This window comes from Eptatretus burgeri, chromosome 5 (genome assembly GCF_056783735.1).
Source record: "Eptatretus burgeri isolate ZD-2024b chromosome 5, Ebu_testis_v1, whole genome shotgun sequence".
In the NCBI taxonomy this organism is placed as follows: domain Eukaryota; kingdom Metazoa; phylum Chordata; class Myxini; order Myxiniformes; family Myxinidae; genus Eptatretus; species Eptatretus burgeri.
The window spans coordinates 7,175,062-7,187,997 of NC_140965.1; the positions used below are offsets into that span (position 1 = coordinate 7,175,062).

Below are 12,936 nucleotides of genomic sequence, written 5' to 3' on the forward strand. Positions count from 1 at the left end.
CTTAAAAAGCGAAAGATGGTGCTTTGAGAAAGCCTTTCACTCTGAACAACATTTGGTTACAAAAGAGCAGCGAGAGGGTGAAAAACAAAAAAGTCAAAACAATTACCGATCAAAGAATTTTCTCTCGTTAGCAAACCAATCTGCCTAATACATTAAAGGTTTCGCATCTGTGGCTCTTCCCAAAAGGGCCATTTAATCCACACCAAGGCTGAGCCTTTAAAACTGCCTCCCATTACCAACACTTTTGTCATTTTAACCCCATTGTCCCTGCTCTCGCACCCTTACCTAACGAAGCATATGCGCCTCGGAGATGATCCGCTCCATGAAGCATGGAGTGAATATTACTCGAACCTGGGACATGCGCAGGGGACCGTGAGTTCACACCCATCCGTATGCTCGTTTTTTTTTTTTAGAGTCAAGAACACATTGCTGGTTTTATGTCCTTCAAAGACATATGGATTACGTGGAATCTATATCAGTCACTTCTGCACAAAAATCGAGCTTGGCCTGGATCCACGGAAACACGACCTGTCTCGTTCCGTCATATTTTAGTCCATAATATTCCGTGATTTGAACCTCAAGGTTGTATTCAACATTAATGTAAATTGGGGGTTCGAGGGGAGAGGGAGAGATGAATGGACGGATCCAACTGAATTATATTCACCTTCCAGTGAAAAAAGAGTCGACAAAGGCCAGTTGAGTGGATCATATCTTGTTCAACACCTGCACGAATATCACAACCTTACTTTGGTTCTCCAATTTATGTGGAACATCCTCTTCTTGTGCACAATTAATAAGACTGGAATTGTCTGGTCATGTCTTTTGTATTTTCATGACGAGAGACAATGCGGTGCATATGTTACAATCAAGCTTCAGATGTGAGGATTGCGGTGACTAAGAAAGACGCCCGAAAACTCCGTCATGCTTCTGAATCCGAGTCACGATTTTGGTTTGGTGGATGGCAACTTGACACCGTAACAGTACAAGTGCAAAATTGTTTGGGAGATTTGATCTGCAATGGCACTGAATTAAAGTGTGGGATTCGTTCTGCAGTGCAGTAGCTTGGATCATCAAATGGAATACAGGACGTAAAAGAAAAGAAAAGAAAGAAAGGACAAATGTTGACTCGTTCTGCGTGATCACTTCGGGCTGTCGTGCGTTGTGCTTTTGCCATTTGATAGCAGTTAAACTTCATAAGGCTCTCCAAACCGTTTACCCCTGTAAGTCACAAAAGGGTGAAACTCACAGCTGTCTCTCATTGTGTTTACTCTTCCCCTCCCTCCCTCCCTCCTCCCCACCCCCTCAACCACCCCCCCCACCACACCCCATCCCAACCCCACCTCCCCAGTTCAATCGGTGTCAACAAAATTTGCATTTCCATTTCAATAAGACCAAAGGCAATGCAATTGTTCCAACTCTGTTGAGCAGGCAGCTTCTATTGTATTTGGCTGGCAGGATAGCCAAGAGGTACGCACACTCACCTCCAAGCTGTCTAACCAGGGGTTTGAATCTCGACCGAGCTATAAACTGTCATCCCGGTGGGTGTTTCGCGTGCAAGCGAGTCATCAGCGTGTGCACCGTCACTCGGATGGATGTTAAACTGGATGTCCCATCTGCCAGCATTAGTTGGTGGATGGTAAGCGCGGTGTCCTTCGCAGACTATTCAAATTATTGCCGGCACCCTGAATAAATTCCAAATCCCTGCCTGGACTGCAGGTAGCAAGAACCCACGAGGGTTCTTGATATCAGGTTTAACTGCTTTCTATCTTGGGATGTCGTCGTTATCTGGACAGCGACTTCTGCACTCCAAACAAACGGACCAGGTAACTTGCAAGTATCGCGTGAGTAGCCATCTTCGCATATGAAGAGCAACCTACACATATATTTCATTAAGGGTCTAGTAAAATAGAATGCTATGACATAAAGACTGAGAAAACAGGCCACCTTTTACACAAAAACTGAACTTTTACAATGAAGACACATTTCCACTGTACCACGCCGAAAGAGCAGATCGTTTGACCAGGCCAGTCACATGTGCAATGGAAAACATCTCTGGTCAGAGTTTTACTCAATCTGTACATGAAACGTATTTTGAAAATAAAAACTTGTGCGGACACGCAAAGTTGGTGGCGAAGCTGAGTTCCTTGACTGCAGGGTGACAACGCAAATGGTTTACACTTTAAAATAATTGGGCAATTTGTGAAAGGCTGCAATGCTGGCCAATGCGCAAACCCTGCACAAAATAACAACGGAGCTTGAAGAGGCATTTTCCTGCTCAATGGATAACCAATTAGCCTTTGCTTTCTATGCGAAAGTAATCCTATTAACCGTGCTGCCACCGCTGCCAGCCGAGTGTGTGGACGGCTCGGCTGGCGACGCGGAGCGCCCGAGACTCAGAAACGTGGACGGCGGGAGTGCCAGAGGTACGACCACCGAGCAATTCGACCTCGTATAGTTTTGAGCATAATTGGATGGGAGGATTAGCTGTAAGCCTGTTTGCACACAGTCCTATCCTAATTTTAATGGGAGATATTTCCATCACTGAGCGACACAGCACACACGAGCTTGTGGTTACGATTTCTTCCCTTTACCGCTTTCTTTGTCAAAATGATACGGTGGGGGAAAAACCGACGGATGCGAGGGTAACGTACCGTGTACACCGTATTGATAAAACTAGTCCACAAGCATTAAATACGAGTTTCTAACATTTATTTGGACTCGTTTATCCTTCCTCTCATGGTTGATTGGGAAAGACACAAAAAGAACCAGTGAAACGTACAAGTGATACCTGAGAAACATGCAGGTGATTAATTATTATTACCCATTGAGTATTATCCAGTAAACAAGAAAATATAGCAAACCTACACAGGCAATTTCACTCAACTGACATCTCTCACCTCTAACAAAATCCTCATGACAGCACATGCAAGAAACCATCCACCATTTGCTATTTGCAAAAAATATGGTGGAATCTTTCACCCCGAGGAAGATGATACACATTGGTCGGAAACACCAAGCCCCCTAAGCCTGTATGTCACACATCCATGCCCCTCCACCCCCTTACTCTTAAACCTGATGAATGGAATACTCGCCTTTGAGCTGTTTAGTAAATTGACAATTCCTGACCAGACGACAGACAGCCATCAATGAGTACGCCGTCCTCTGCGAGGAAGCAGAGCCAGGTGTGCCATTATTTAAATATTCCCAAGGTCCCTTTGAAAAAAGTAGGCCATCGTGTTTTGGTAACCTGGCCAAATTGTAATTTCCTGCCATTAGCTGCATTCCCAGAAACGATGCAGCCAACAGCCAGGCGTTGCAGTACGCATCACGATGTCCTCGATGTTGATGTTCCCATATTCCCTTAATGTGGATGCAATTACTCGAGTGACCTCAAACACAATGCCACAAATTCATATGTGTATTAAAGAGAAGAAATAAAGAACCCGAGGAATGATTTCAAAGAAGGTTTGAGCATGAACAACAATCAACAAACCTTGCCAGCCACCTCAAATATATCTGCATTCTCGAGCACTTCAACGGGCTGCTTAGCAGGTCGAATGGCGTTGTTGAGAAAGCCACGAGCCACCGTCGCCACGGGGATGGTGATAAAAGTGGGAACCAGAGCAGAGACCGGAGTGAGGGCCTTAAGTGTCAACCACTCAAACATACGGCTTTCTTGGCGGTTGCAGATCAGTATTCTGAAGCCAATGACAAAAATGAGGTTAAAGAAAGTGGAGCATTGGCTGAAACGATCAAGTTCTTCCTAGCTTTACTTTCAGTCTTATAATACAAAGATATATCATTGGACCTCCATAACGTATCAGGATACTTTAAATGGCAGTGCACAGGGGGGCAGTTTGACTTTTAAAAAATATACTGAAGGCAAAAGGAAAGTAGAAAATGCAGGAAGTCAACAAGGAATGGCTCATCTACAACGGTGCATGTGGCAAACCGTCATGCATACAAAGTAAATGTAAGTATTCAACTAAAGCCCTTGTAGATAAACTCCTGAAATCCAGGCTTACCGCCCACCTCCGCTCTTTTGTTCCTCTTCTCTTCCGTTTGTGGAACCGTATTCTTCCCTCGAGGGCTTCAGTTTACGGGACGCCACCATCTCCCGTAATCCCCTTTCCCTGCTGCGATATTTCTACCCCAAAATTAACCCTACATAGTCGAACCCCAATACTTAAAGGTTACTGTGTTTCCTACTTTCATCCCCTCCTGTCTATTCATTCCCTTGCTTGTCTGGTACACCTGCTGCCTGAATGTCATTACGTTGCCTTTTTTCCACATGTCTAAGCTCTTCCACAAGCACAGATCTTGTATCAAAAAAATTAAATGACAACAATAACAAAAGAAGAAAATGGACAAAACAGGTTTCTGGCTTCCTCCAGGTGCAGGCACATAACAACAAAAAAAAACACAACTAGAACGGCACTCAGTAGAGTGCACACCTCCACCAGGCTGAACAGTTTACATTTTGGATCCCACTGATAGGCCGGATCTGGATCTAGACCTGAAACAAAATCGAATTGGCTCGTTCTCGTCACCGAACCAACTCATCCACCTCGCTTTGCGACAACTCGTCCACAGCTTCATGAAATATCATGTTATATATCGTTTTTGGCCCAATTTCTCCAACGGCGAAGAATCACTTCGAAAAAAAAAAACAAAAAAAAAACAATTCTCGCATCCGGATCCGGATCTTCAGCAAAATCGAATTGATTTGTCCTTGTCAAAGATGCAACCTGTCCACCAAGTGTCACCCAAATCCGTTCTTAACTTTTGGAGATATCGCACTGTGCATCGATTTTAGTCCGATCAATCCATGGTGAAGAATCAGTTTTAAAAAATTCTCAGATCTTCACCAAAATCGAATCAATTCTTCCTTGTCACACACTCAACCTGTCCACCAAGTTTCATTTGAATCCATTCATAACTTTTTGAGATATCCTGCTAACAGACAAACAGACGGAGGTGAAAACAACCTCCAACCTCCGTCCACCTTTGGTGGCGGAGGTAACTCGAGAGGTCAATCGAACACCTTTACCCCACGCAGTCTTGGGAAAGCAGACGTGAGAAGGATCTTTTCAACTCCCGCTTTGCGTTTCGGAACACAATCTGCATTTCCTACGAACCATGATCTTGTCTGAATCTCGACATTCCCCAAAGCTGAGAGCACGAGTGGCAAATTTGATTGGTCGAGATGGCGGAATATTTTGTCCGAGTACTATAAAACTGAAGGCTTTTGGAAGTGCATACAAGGCGATTTGTGTTCTACCGTGTTCAAGTGAAAAATTAAATTTAAGTTAAAATGGCTGCAGAAAAAAATACACAAAAACATTTTTCGTCATTTTTATTTTACCGCCGATTTATAGTCTATTACATCACCCTATCTAACACGTACATTAGTTACTAGCAAATACAACCCGTGGCGTCGCTGATGGAAATATTAAGGGGGAGGGAGAGAAAGAGGGAGAGAGAGGAAGAAAGGGAGTGAGGATGGGTGAGGAAGAGCGAGGGGGGGGGAGGGGAAGGGATGGGGAGAGCGACACCTCACCAAATGTCACAATACACTCCAGTAGGAGGATGGGAGCAAGGATGGGGGAGGGAGTTTAGGAGGAGGTAAGGGGAGGAGTTCACCATTTGAGTTTGGTTGTGGGAGTGGTGGATGAGGGGGAGGGGTCATATAGGACTTTTTTTTTTTGTATACCTTGGTCGAGGCTCGTATGAGAGCTAACGCACAACTCACAGCAAGGAGGCATGAGACAAGAGGGGCGGGAGTGGAAGGGACAAAACAGTGGGGAACAGACATATTAGGTGAACTGTGGAAGGGAGAGGGATGGGGATGGGACGGGGAACATGGCGAAAAGATGGACATTTCAGGGACTTTCAGGAAGGAAAGCAGGAGAAATGAAGGAAGTGGGCTAGGGTGGATTATCGGGGGTAGAAAAGATCGAGGATTTGGATGGGGGAAGATAAGAGGTGGTGGTGAACAGCTGTTTTAAAAACCTGGAGGGAAGAATGGGAAAGAATAGAGTGAGGAAGTTTATTCCAAAGGCGGGAAAAAAGAGGAATGAAAGAGTGAAGATGAGCAGTGATTCGTGATTTTGGTAGTTTTACCAGAAGGGGGTTGTTGGCGGACCTTGAGCGCCCTGTGGAAATGTGGTGGGGACAAATCGCAGAGAGAGCAGGGGGGGCAAGGCTGGAGAGGAGTCGGTAGAAGACAGAAAGACCACCGACCAACCTGCGGTGATTGAGTGAGAGGCCCAAAGACTCAGCTTCATTGCAGGAGATGCCGATGATCTTAAATGCCCTGGTTTCGACAGCGTGAACTGTGAAATGGACTGAACAAAATGCGGAACGCTAAATCAGCACATTAATACAGCACGTGGAGACCACCGGGAGATGTCCACATGGGGTGGGGGGAGGGGGGATGGTGAGGAAAGAGGGGTAAGCCTGAGGGGAGATGGAGGGAAGGCAGCGTGAGGGAAAGGGAAGGGAAGAGCAATAAAACATGCCCAAAAAGCCACAATTTATTTTGAACCGCCGAGTTCTCTACAAAACCGGCCAGGAGCATTAAAACCCACGCTATATACCTGGCAAAGGCCCATGCAGTGACCTTTGCACCCCTCAGGTTGGTTAGAACCTCCGAATCCGATTCTTACATGCTACCCCATGGGGAAGCAGTATTAAATTCAAAACGAAGTCAGACCTTCATAGTCCATTTGCCATTTGGAGAACCTGGCAATGGTCTATAGGAGAAGGTTTTTTGGTGGATTTGCTATCCTATGAGATCCCTGAAGCAATTCAGCTTGGTTGTCCTCGAAACAACTTTGGGCATTTTTTAAAACATGCAAATTAGGACCACCATTACCGAAAAACCTATTTTCTTCAATATCTTTGCAACTCTGCATGATAATGTCACAAAAATGATGTCTAGGCCTATGTTTTCATGGTCAAGGATTACGATAAAGGCATGCAAAAAGTTATTACATGTATTTATTTTGTCTGTATGTAAATTAATTGCCGCCATTACCGAAAAACCTATGTTCTTCAATATCCTTATAACTATGTATGGTAATATCACAAACATGGTGGCAAGACTTGTGTTTTCATGGTCAAGGATTACGATAAAGGCATGTAAAAAGTTATCACATGTATATACATGACATAACTGTGGCGGCTCTCAAAACATACTCAATTCTCTTTTCAGGTGATCGAGATGGCTCGCGAAACACGTCTCCTCCCGATCTGCCGTGAGAAGGGACCCCATCAGACAGTCAGAGTCCAAGGCATCAGGACAATGATTCAGCGGAGTAAAGAGAGGGGTGACGATGATGTTCATGTCAAGTTACAGGCCATTTTGGACTCACAGGGAGAGAATTCATCTGTGGAATGTCATAAGACGTGTTACTGCACTTACACATCTAAACAGAATGTGGCTAAGTATATAGTCAAGAAAAGGAAAGAAGACTTTTCAACAACAGAGAGTGAACCAGAGACTAGCAGAGTAAGAAGGTCTCAACTTCCAACGTTTCAATTAAAAAAAACATTGTTTGATCTGTGGTGATGACTGTCTTCCTAAAGACCCCAAACACCCTGACAGGTGGGAGCGTATAATCCAGTGCGAGACCAGTGATCACCCTGGCCTTACACCTTTCAAAGATGTACTTTTAGATTTATGCGAGCAGAGAAATGATGATTGGGGTAGAAAGGTTGAAATCCGCATCAAAGATGTTCTTACAGATTTACCTGCCGCAGACACGCAATACCATAAGAAGTGTTATGATGTGTTCATGGTTATTCCTAAGTATACCAATTTGTCATTGAACTCTGATGTAATCGATGATGATGTTCTGAATTCGGTAATTAATGACATGACTGTATGCTAACCAACAACTCCGTACATGGACAGCTATTGAATTACATGATATGTACTGTAGTTTGGGTGGATTGTTATCTCGAAGGCAGATGTTCCAAAATCTTACAAACTATTTAGGTAATGACTGTCGTTATACGTATGGAGGGTTGTGCCTCAGTTGTAGGGTTTAGGCATCTTGTGGGTAAATCCTTGAAGCTGGTCGAGGCGATTCAGTTGATGAAGATAGTGTGGACGCTGTGGTAAGGCAGGTCAAAGGTGAGGCACGAGCTGTACAGTACAATAGCGCAAACTATGATCTCGGAGAATTCACGTGCAACAACACACTCAAACAAACTAGCACCACACAGCTCAAGATAATTTCAGAATTGGTTTTGGGGGGTGGGGGGGGGGGAGGTGACAAAAAAGTCTCTCAGTCTAACCCAAGCTGTACAAAGTCACATCGCAGGCACTAGAACCCAGACAACGCTGGGGCTGGCAGTGAAGCTTCATCACAGGTATGGGAGTTCAGAGTTGATCACGCTCCTACATAATCACGGTTTCATAGTGTCCGATGATGAGATCATACGTTTCCGCAAATCAGCTGCAAAATTTGCGGGTGAAAAGAGCAGTGTGCTACATCAGGCCATGGGCTTGGAACGGAAGGTGGGGCCAATCTTTGGGTGGTTCGACAATTTTGACGTCCTGGTTTCAACTCCCAATGGACGCCGAGAGACCCACGTCATGGCTCATGAGTTCCAGCAGAATCCGGCTGGCATCATAGAGCTGGGTAATGCTCGACCTGGAGTTATAAACCTTGTGATCCCACGCCTGCGCAAGACAGCAGCTGCAAATAATTTACATTCAGGCAAAATATATACATGTGAAAACTTTTTAAATGTCTATCGTAATCATTGACCATGAAAACATAGGTCTAGACACCATGTTTGTGACATTATAATGCATAGTTGCAAAGATATTGCAGAAAATAGGTTTTGGGGTAATGGCGGCAATTACTTTACATACAGACAAAATAAATACATGTAATAACTTTTTGCATGTCTTTATCAGAATCCTTGACCATGTAAACATAGGTCGAGATAACATTTTTGTGCCATTATCATAGTTGCAAAGATACTGAAGAAAATAGTTTTTTTGGTAATGGTGGCCCGAATTTGCATATTTAAAAAATTGCCCAAAGTTGGTCCGAGGACAACCAAGCTGAATTGCTTCAGAGACCCAGTGGGATAGCAAATCCACTTTAAAACTTTGTACTATAGACGATTGCAAGGTCCGCTACTGAACTCATAAGGATGGCAAATGGACTATAACAGAGGGAAACGGGTGAGGAAGCAGGGGAAAAAAGAGAGAGAGAGTGAGTGAGAGTGAGTGAGAGTGAGAGATAGGGGGGGGGAGAGAGAGAGAGAGAGAGGGATAGGGGTGGGAGAGAGAGAGAGAGGGATAGGGGTGGGAGAGAGAGAGAGAGGGATAGGGGTGGGAGAGAAAGAGAGAGGGATAGGGGTGAGAGAGAGAGAGAGAGAGAGAGAGAGAGATAGAGAGAGAGGTAGAGAGAGAGAGATATAGAGAGAGAGATATAGAGAGAGAGATATAGAGAGAGAGATATAGAGAGAGAGATATAGAGAGAGAGATATAGAGAGAGAGATATAGAGAGAGAGAGATATAGAGAGAGAGATATAGAGAGAGAGATATAGAGAGAGAGATATAGAGAGAGAGATATAGAGAGAGAGATATATAGAGAGAGAGATATAGAGAGAGAGAGAGATATAGAGAGAGAGAGAGATATAGAGAGAGAGAGAGAGATATAGAGAGAGAGAGAGATATAGAGAGAGAGAGAGATATAGAGAGATATAGAGAGATATAGAGAGATATAGAGAGATATAGAGAGATATAGAGAGATATAGAGAGATATAGAGAGATATAGAGAGATATAGAGAGATATAGAGAGATATAGAGAGATATAGAGAGATATAGAGAGATATAGAGAGATATAGAGAGATATAGAGAGATATAGAGAGATATAGAGAGATATAGAGAGATATAGAGAGATATAGAGAGATATAGAGAGATATAGAGAGATATAGAGAGATATAGAGAGAGAGAGAGAAAGAGGGCGAGAGAGAGAAAGAGGGCGAGAGAGAGAAAGAGGGAGAGGGAGAGAGAGAGAGAGAGAGAGAGAGAGAGAGAGAGAGAGAGAGAGAGAGAGAGAGAGAGAGAGAGAGAGAGAGAGAGAGAGAGAGAGAGAGAGAGAGAGAGGGGTGGGAGAGAGGGGGATATGGGTGGGATAGAGAGGGGGATATGGGTGGGAGAGAGAGAAGGAGGGAGACAGCATGAGAGGAGGGGAGAGGCAGTGTGAGGGAGGGGGTGAGGCAGCGTGATGGGGGGAGGGGGAGCCAGCACGGGGGAGAGGCAGTGTGAGGGGAGGGCGGGAAATGGAGGGTGGGAGGCAGCATGGGGGGGGACAGCATGGGGGGAGGCAGCGTGGGGGTGGAGAAGCAGCATGGGGGAGGGAGAAGCAGCATGGGGGGCAGTGATTGGGGGAAAGGCAACGTGGGGGTGGGAGAAGGTAGCGTGGGGGGGGGGGAGGCAGCAAGAGAGAAGGGGAAAGCAGCTTGAGGAAAGGGAATGGGAAGGCGGCGTGAGAAGAGGGAATGGGAAGGCGGCGTGAGAATAGGGAATGGGAAGGCGACGTGAGAAGAGGGAATGGGAAGGCGGCGTGAGAAGAGGGAATGGGAAGGCGGCGTGAGGGGAGGGAAAGGGAAGGCAGCGTGAGAAGAGGGAATGGGAAGGCGGCATGAGAAGAGGGAATGGGAAGGCGGCGTGAGGGGAGGGAATGGGAAGGTGGTGTGGAAGGAATAGGAAGGCAGTGGCAGGGGAGGGAATGGGAAGGCGGCGTGAGCGGAGGGAATGGGAAGGTGGCGTGAGGGGAGGGAATGGCATGGGAAAGCAGGTTGAGAGGAGGAAAGGGGAAAGCATTTTGAGGGGAGGGAACAACGGTATTTACTGGGGCAATAAAACATGCCCAAACAGCAGCGTTTTCTTTCTTACCGCCATGTTCTTTACAAAACCGGGCGCTAGCATTTAAAAATCAAAACTAATGCAATCTATTTTGGTAAAGGCCTGCCTGCCTACATGCAGTTCCCCCCCACACTCCTCCAACCTCCTCCCTGTCCATGTTAAACGTGCACACACACGCCTGCACTGCACAGTGATGTGTCCCGTGTGGCTTCGATGCCGCAGCACATCCGCTCCCTCAGAGGTTTCAGCGCTGCAGAAGCACATGGTTCGCGAGACAGCTGCATAACCTGCTCCACAGCGCAACGCATTACGGGCTCGAGTTTGAGTTCAGATCACGCGCCCGCGAAACACTCACACGTAACCAAGAACAGGCACGCACACATCCCACAGAGACATTTGTTCCCATTTCTACCATGTCCATGTTTGCTGTCTATGTACCTCTTCGATTTCAGAAACAATTAGTATATTTATATTAATATTTTCTAATGTAAGCAACTCGCCCAAAACGGAAAGAGCAAACTGTGGGGGTAAATGCAGAAAAAAAAAGCAAGGACCCTGTGGACCGTGAGGTCATGGATTGCAAAAGTAGGTTATGAAGCATGGCGTTTCACTCAATGAAGTTACACTTTCTGCACATTCCATCATCCTTTCTTCACACAATATAATCGTCCGAACAGAAGAAAAAGTTAAGTTTAATGCTCTGCTTAAAAAATACACCAAGTTATTTTAAAAAAAATTTAAAATTGCTAATTTGTTAAAATTTTCAGATTTCACTCTAGATTTTGATGCCTATTTTGTCCACCGGATCCGTGTCTCAAATCCGACATAATATTTTGATTATACACTTTGATTAGTCTGTGAGGGTAGGTCGTGTGTTCAAATTGAAGCATGTTTGAATAGGAAGAAGAAAATGGCGAATTAGGACCCCGATCAAGTGTGAGCGTAGGTGTCCGAGGGTGTTCAAGGATGCGTCTGATAAAGGATTTCATTAAATAAGGTCATGAATTTATCTTTACAAAAAGGGTGTTTTAACTAACCCAAACATCCAATTTTCAGTCATGCACTTCCTTGGAGTTTTCTTAGTATGCATGGAAAGTTTCAGGCTGCTAGGTTTCATGGCTTTGGAGTAATGGAGGTGACACACTGACACGTGCACAATCGTATAGATGATACAGAAACTCATAAAGTTTTCTTTATTTTCAGGTCTGGTGGTTTAATGTAAAAGAAAATGGTTTGTTGCGTCAAATGGTTCAGAGACGAGATCTGACAGGCAAGTTCAGCGTAATTTCCGTACAAGGTATGGAAGGAACCTGTCATCATGGACTAGAGAGTATCAGAGAGTGTGGTGCAAGAGGTTTAAGGAGACTGGAAGTTTTCATAAACAGAAAAGTTTCGGTTGACCAAGCACAAGAGCAGCAGATGTTGAACAAGTGAGTGAATCATTTCAACAAAGTCCCAGAAAATCAATCCGACGTGTAGAGAACTGGGCCGATCAGCCACCACTGTATTTTGAATAAAAGACTGAAGCTTTCTGCTACAATGTGCAGATTATGCAGGAACTCAAACCAAATGATGGACTCAAACGCAAGGCATTTGCCTTGGAAATGCTCAGTTGCAAAGCGGATGATGAAGATTACCTGAAAACGTTCACAGACGAAGCTTGCTTTCATGTATCGGGGAAGATCAACTGGAACAATGTGAGGATCTGGGGCTCTGAAAACTCCCACGTGGTCATTGAACACATACGCGACAGTCCAAAGGTCAATGTGTGGCGTGGCCTTCTCCATGACCACTTGGTGGGTCCGTTTTTCTTTGTGGAGGATAAAGTGACCTCAACAATTCATATGATCATTGTTTTTAAGGATCCACCTTCCCACAAACTGAAGACCTGCAACGGGATATCATTTGTCAACAGGACGACACTCCCCCACATCGGGCCTTAGTCGTTCAAGCCATCCTGAATGATGGATTGGCTGGATCGTTCAATCCATCCTGGATTGGCCGAGACTGACCAACCGCCTGGCCCCCACGATCACCGC

The 12,936-nt window shown here is 45.1% G+C and overlaps 1 protein-coding gene across 10 annotated transcripts in view; it reads right to left on the bottom strand.

Moving 5' to 3' along the window:
* HTATIP2 (HIV-1 Tat interactive protein 2) overlaps positions 1 to 12,936 on the bottom strand; it is a 70,516-nt gene that overhangs the window by 32,868 nt on the left and 24,712 nt on the right. For 8 of the 10 annotated variants that reach the window (XM_085880603.1, XM_085880599.1, XM_085880602.1 and 5 more), the window contains exon 6: positions 3,494 to 3,698. In XM_085880603.1, coding sequence (XP_085736729.1) covers positions 3,494 to 3,698 — 205 coding nt within the window. Of the gene's footprint in view, positions 1 to 2,692; positions 3,699 to 12,936 lie in introns of those variants that run through there. The other 2 variants (XM_085880608.1, XM_085880609.1) reach the window with 1 other exon arrangement.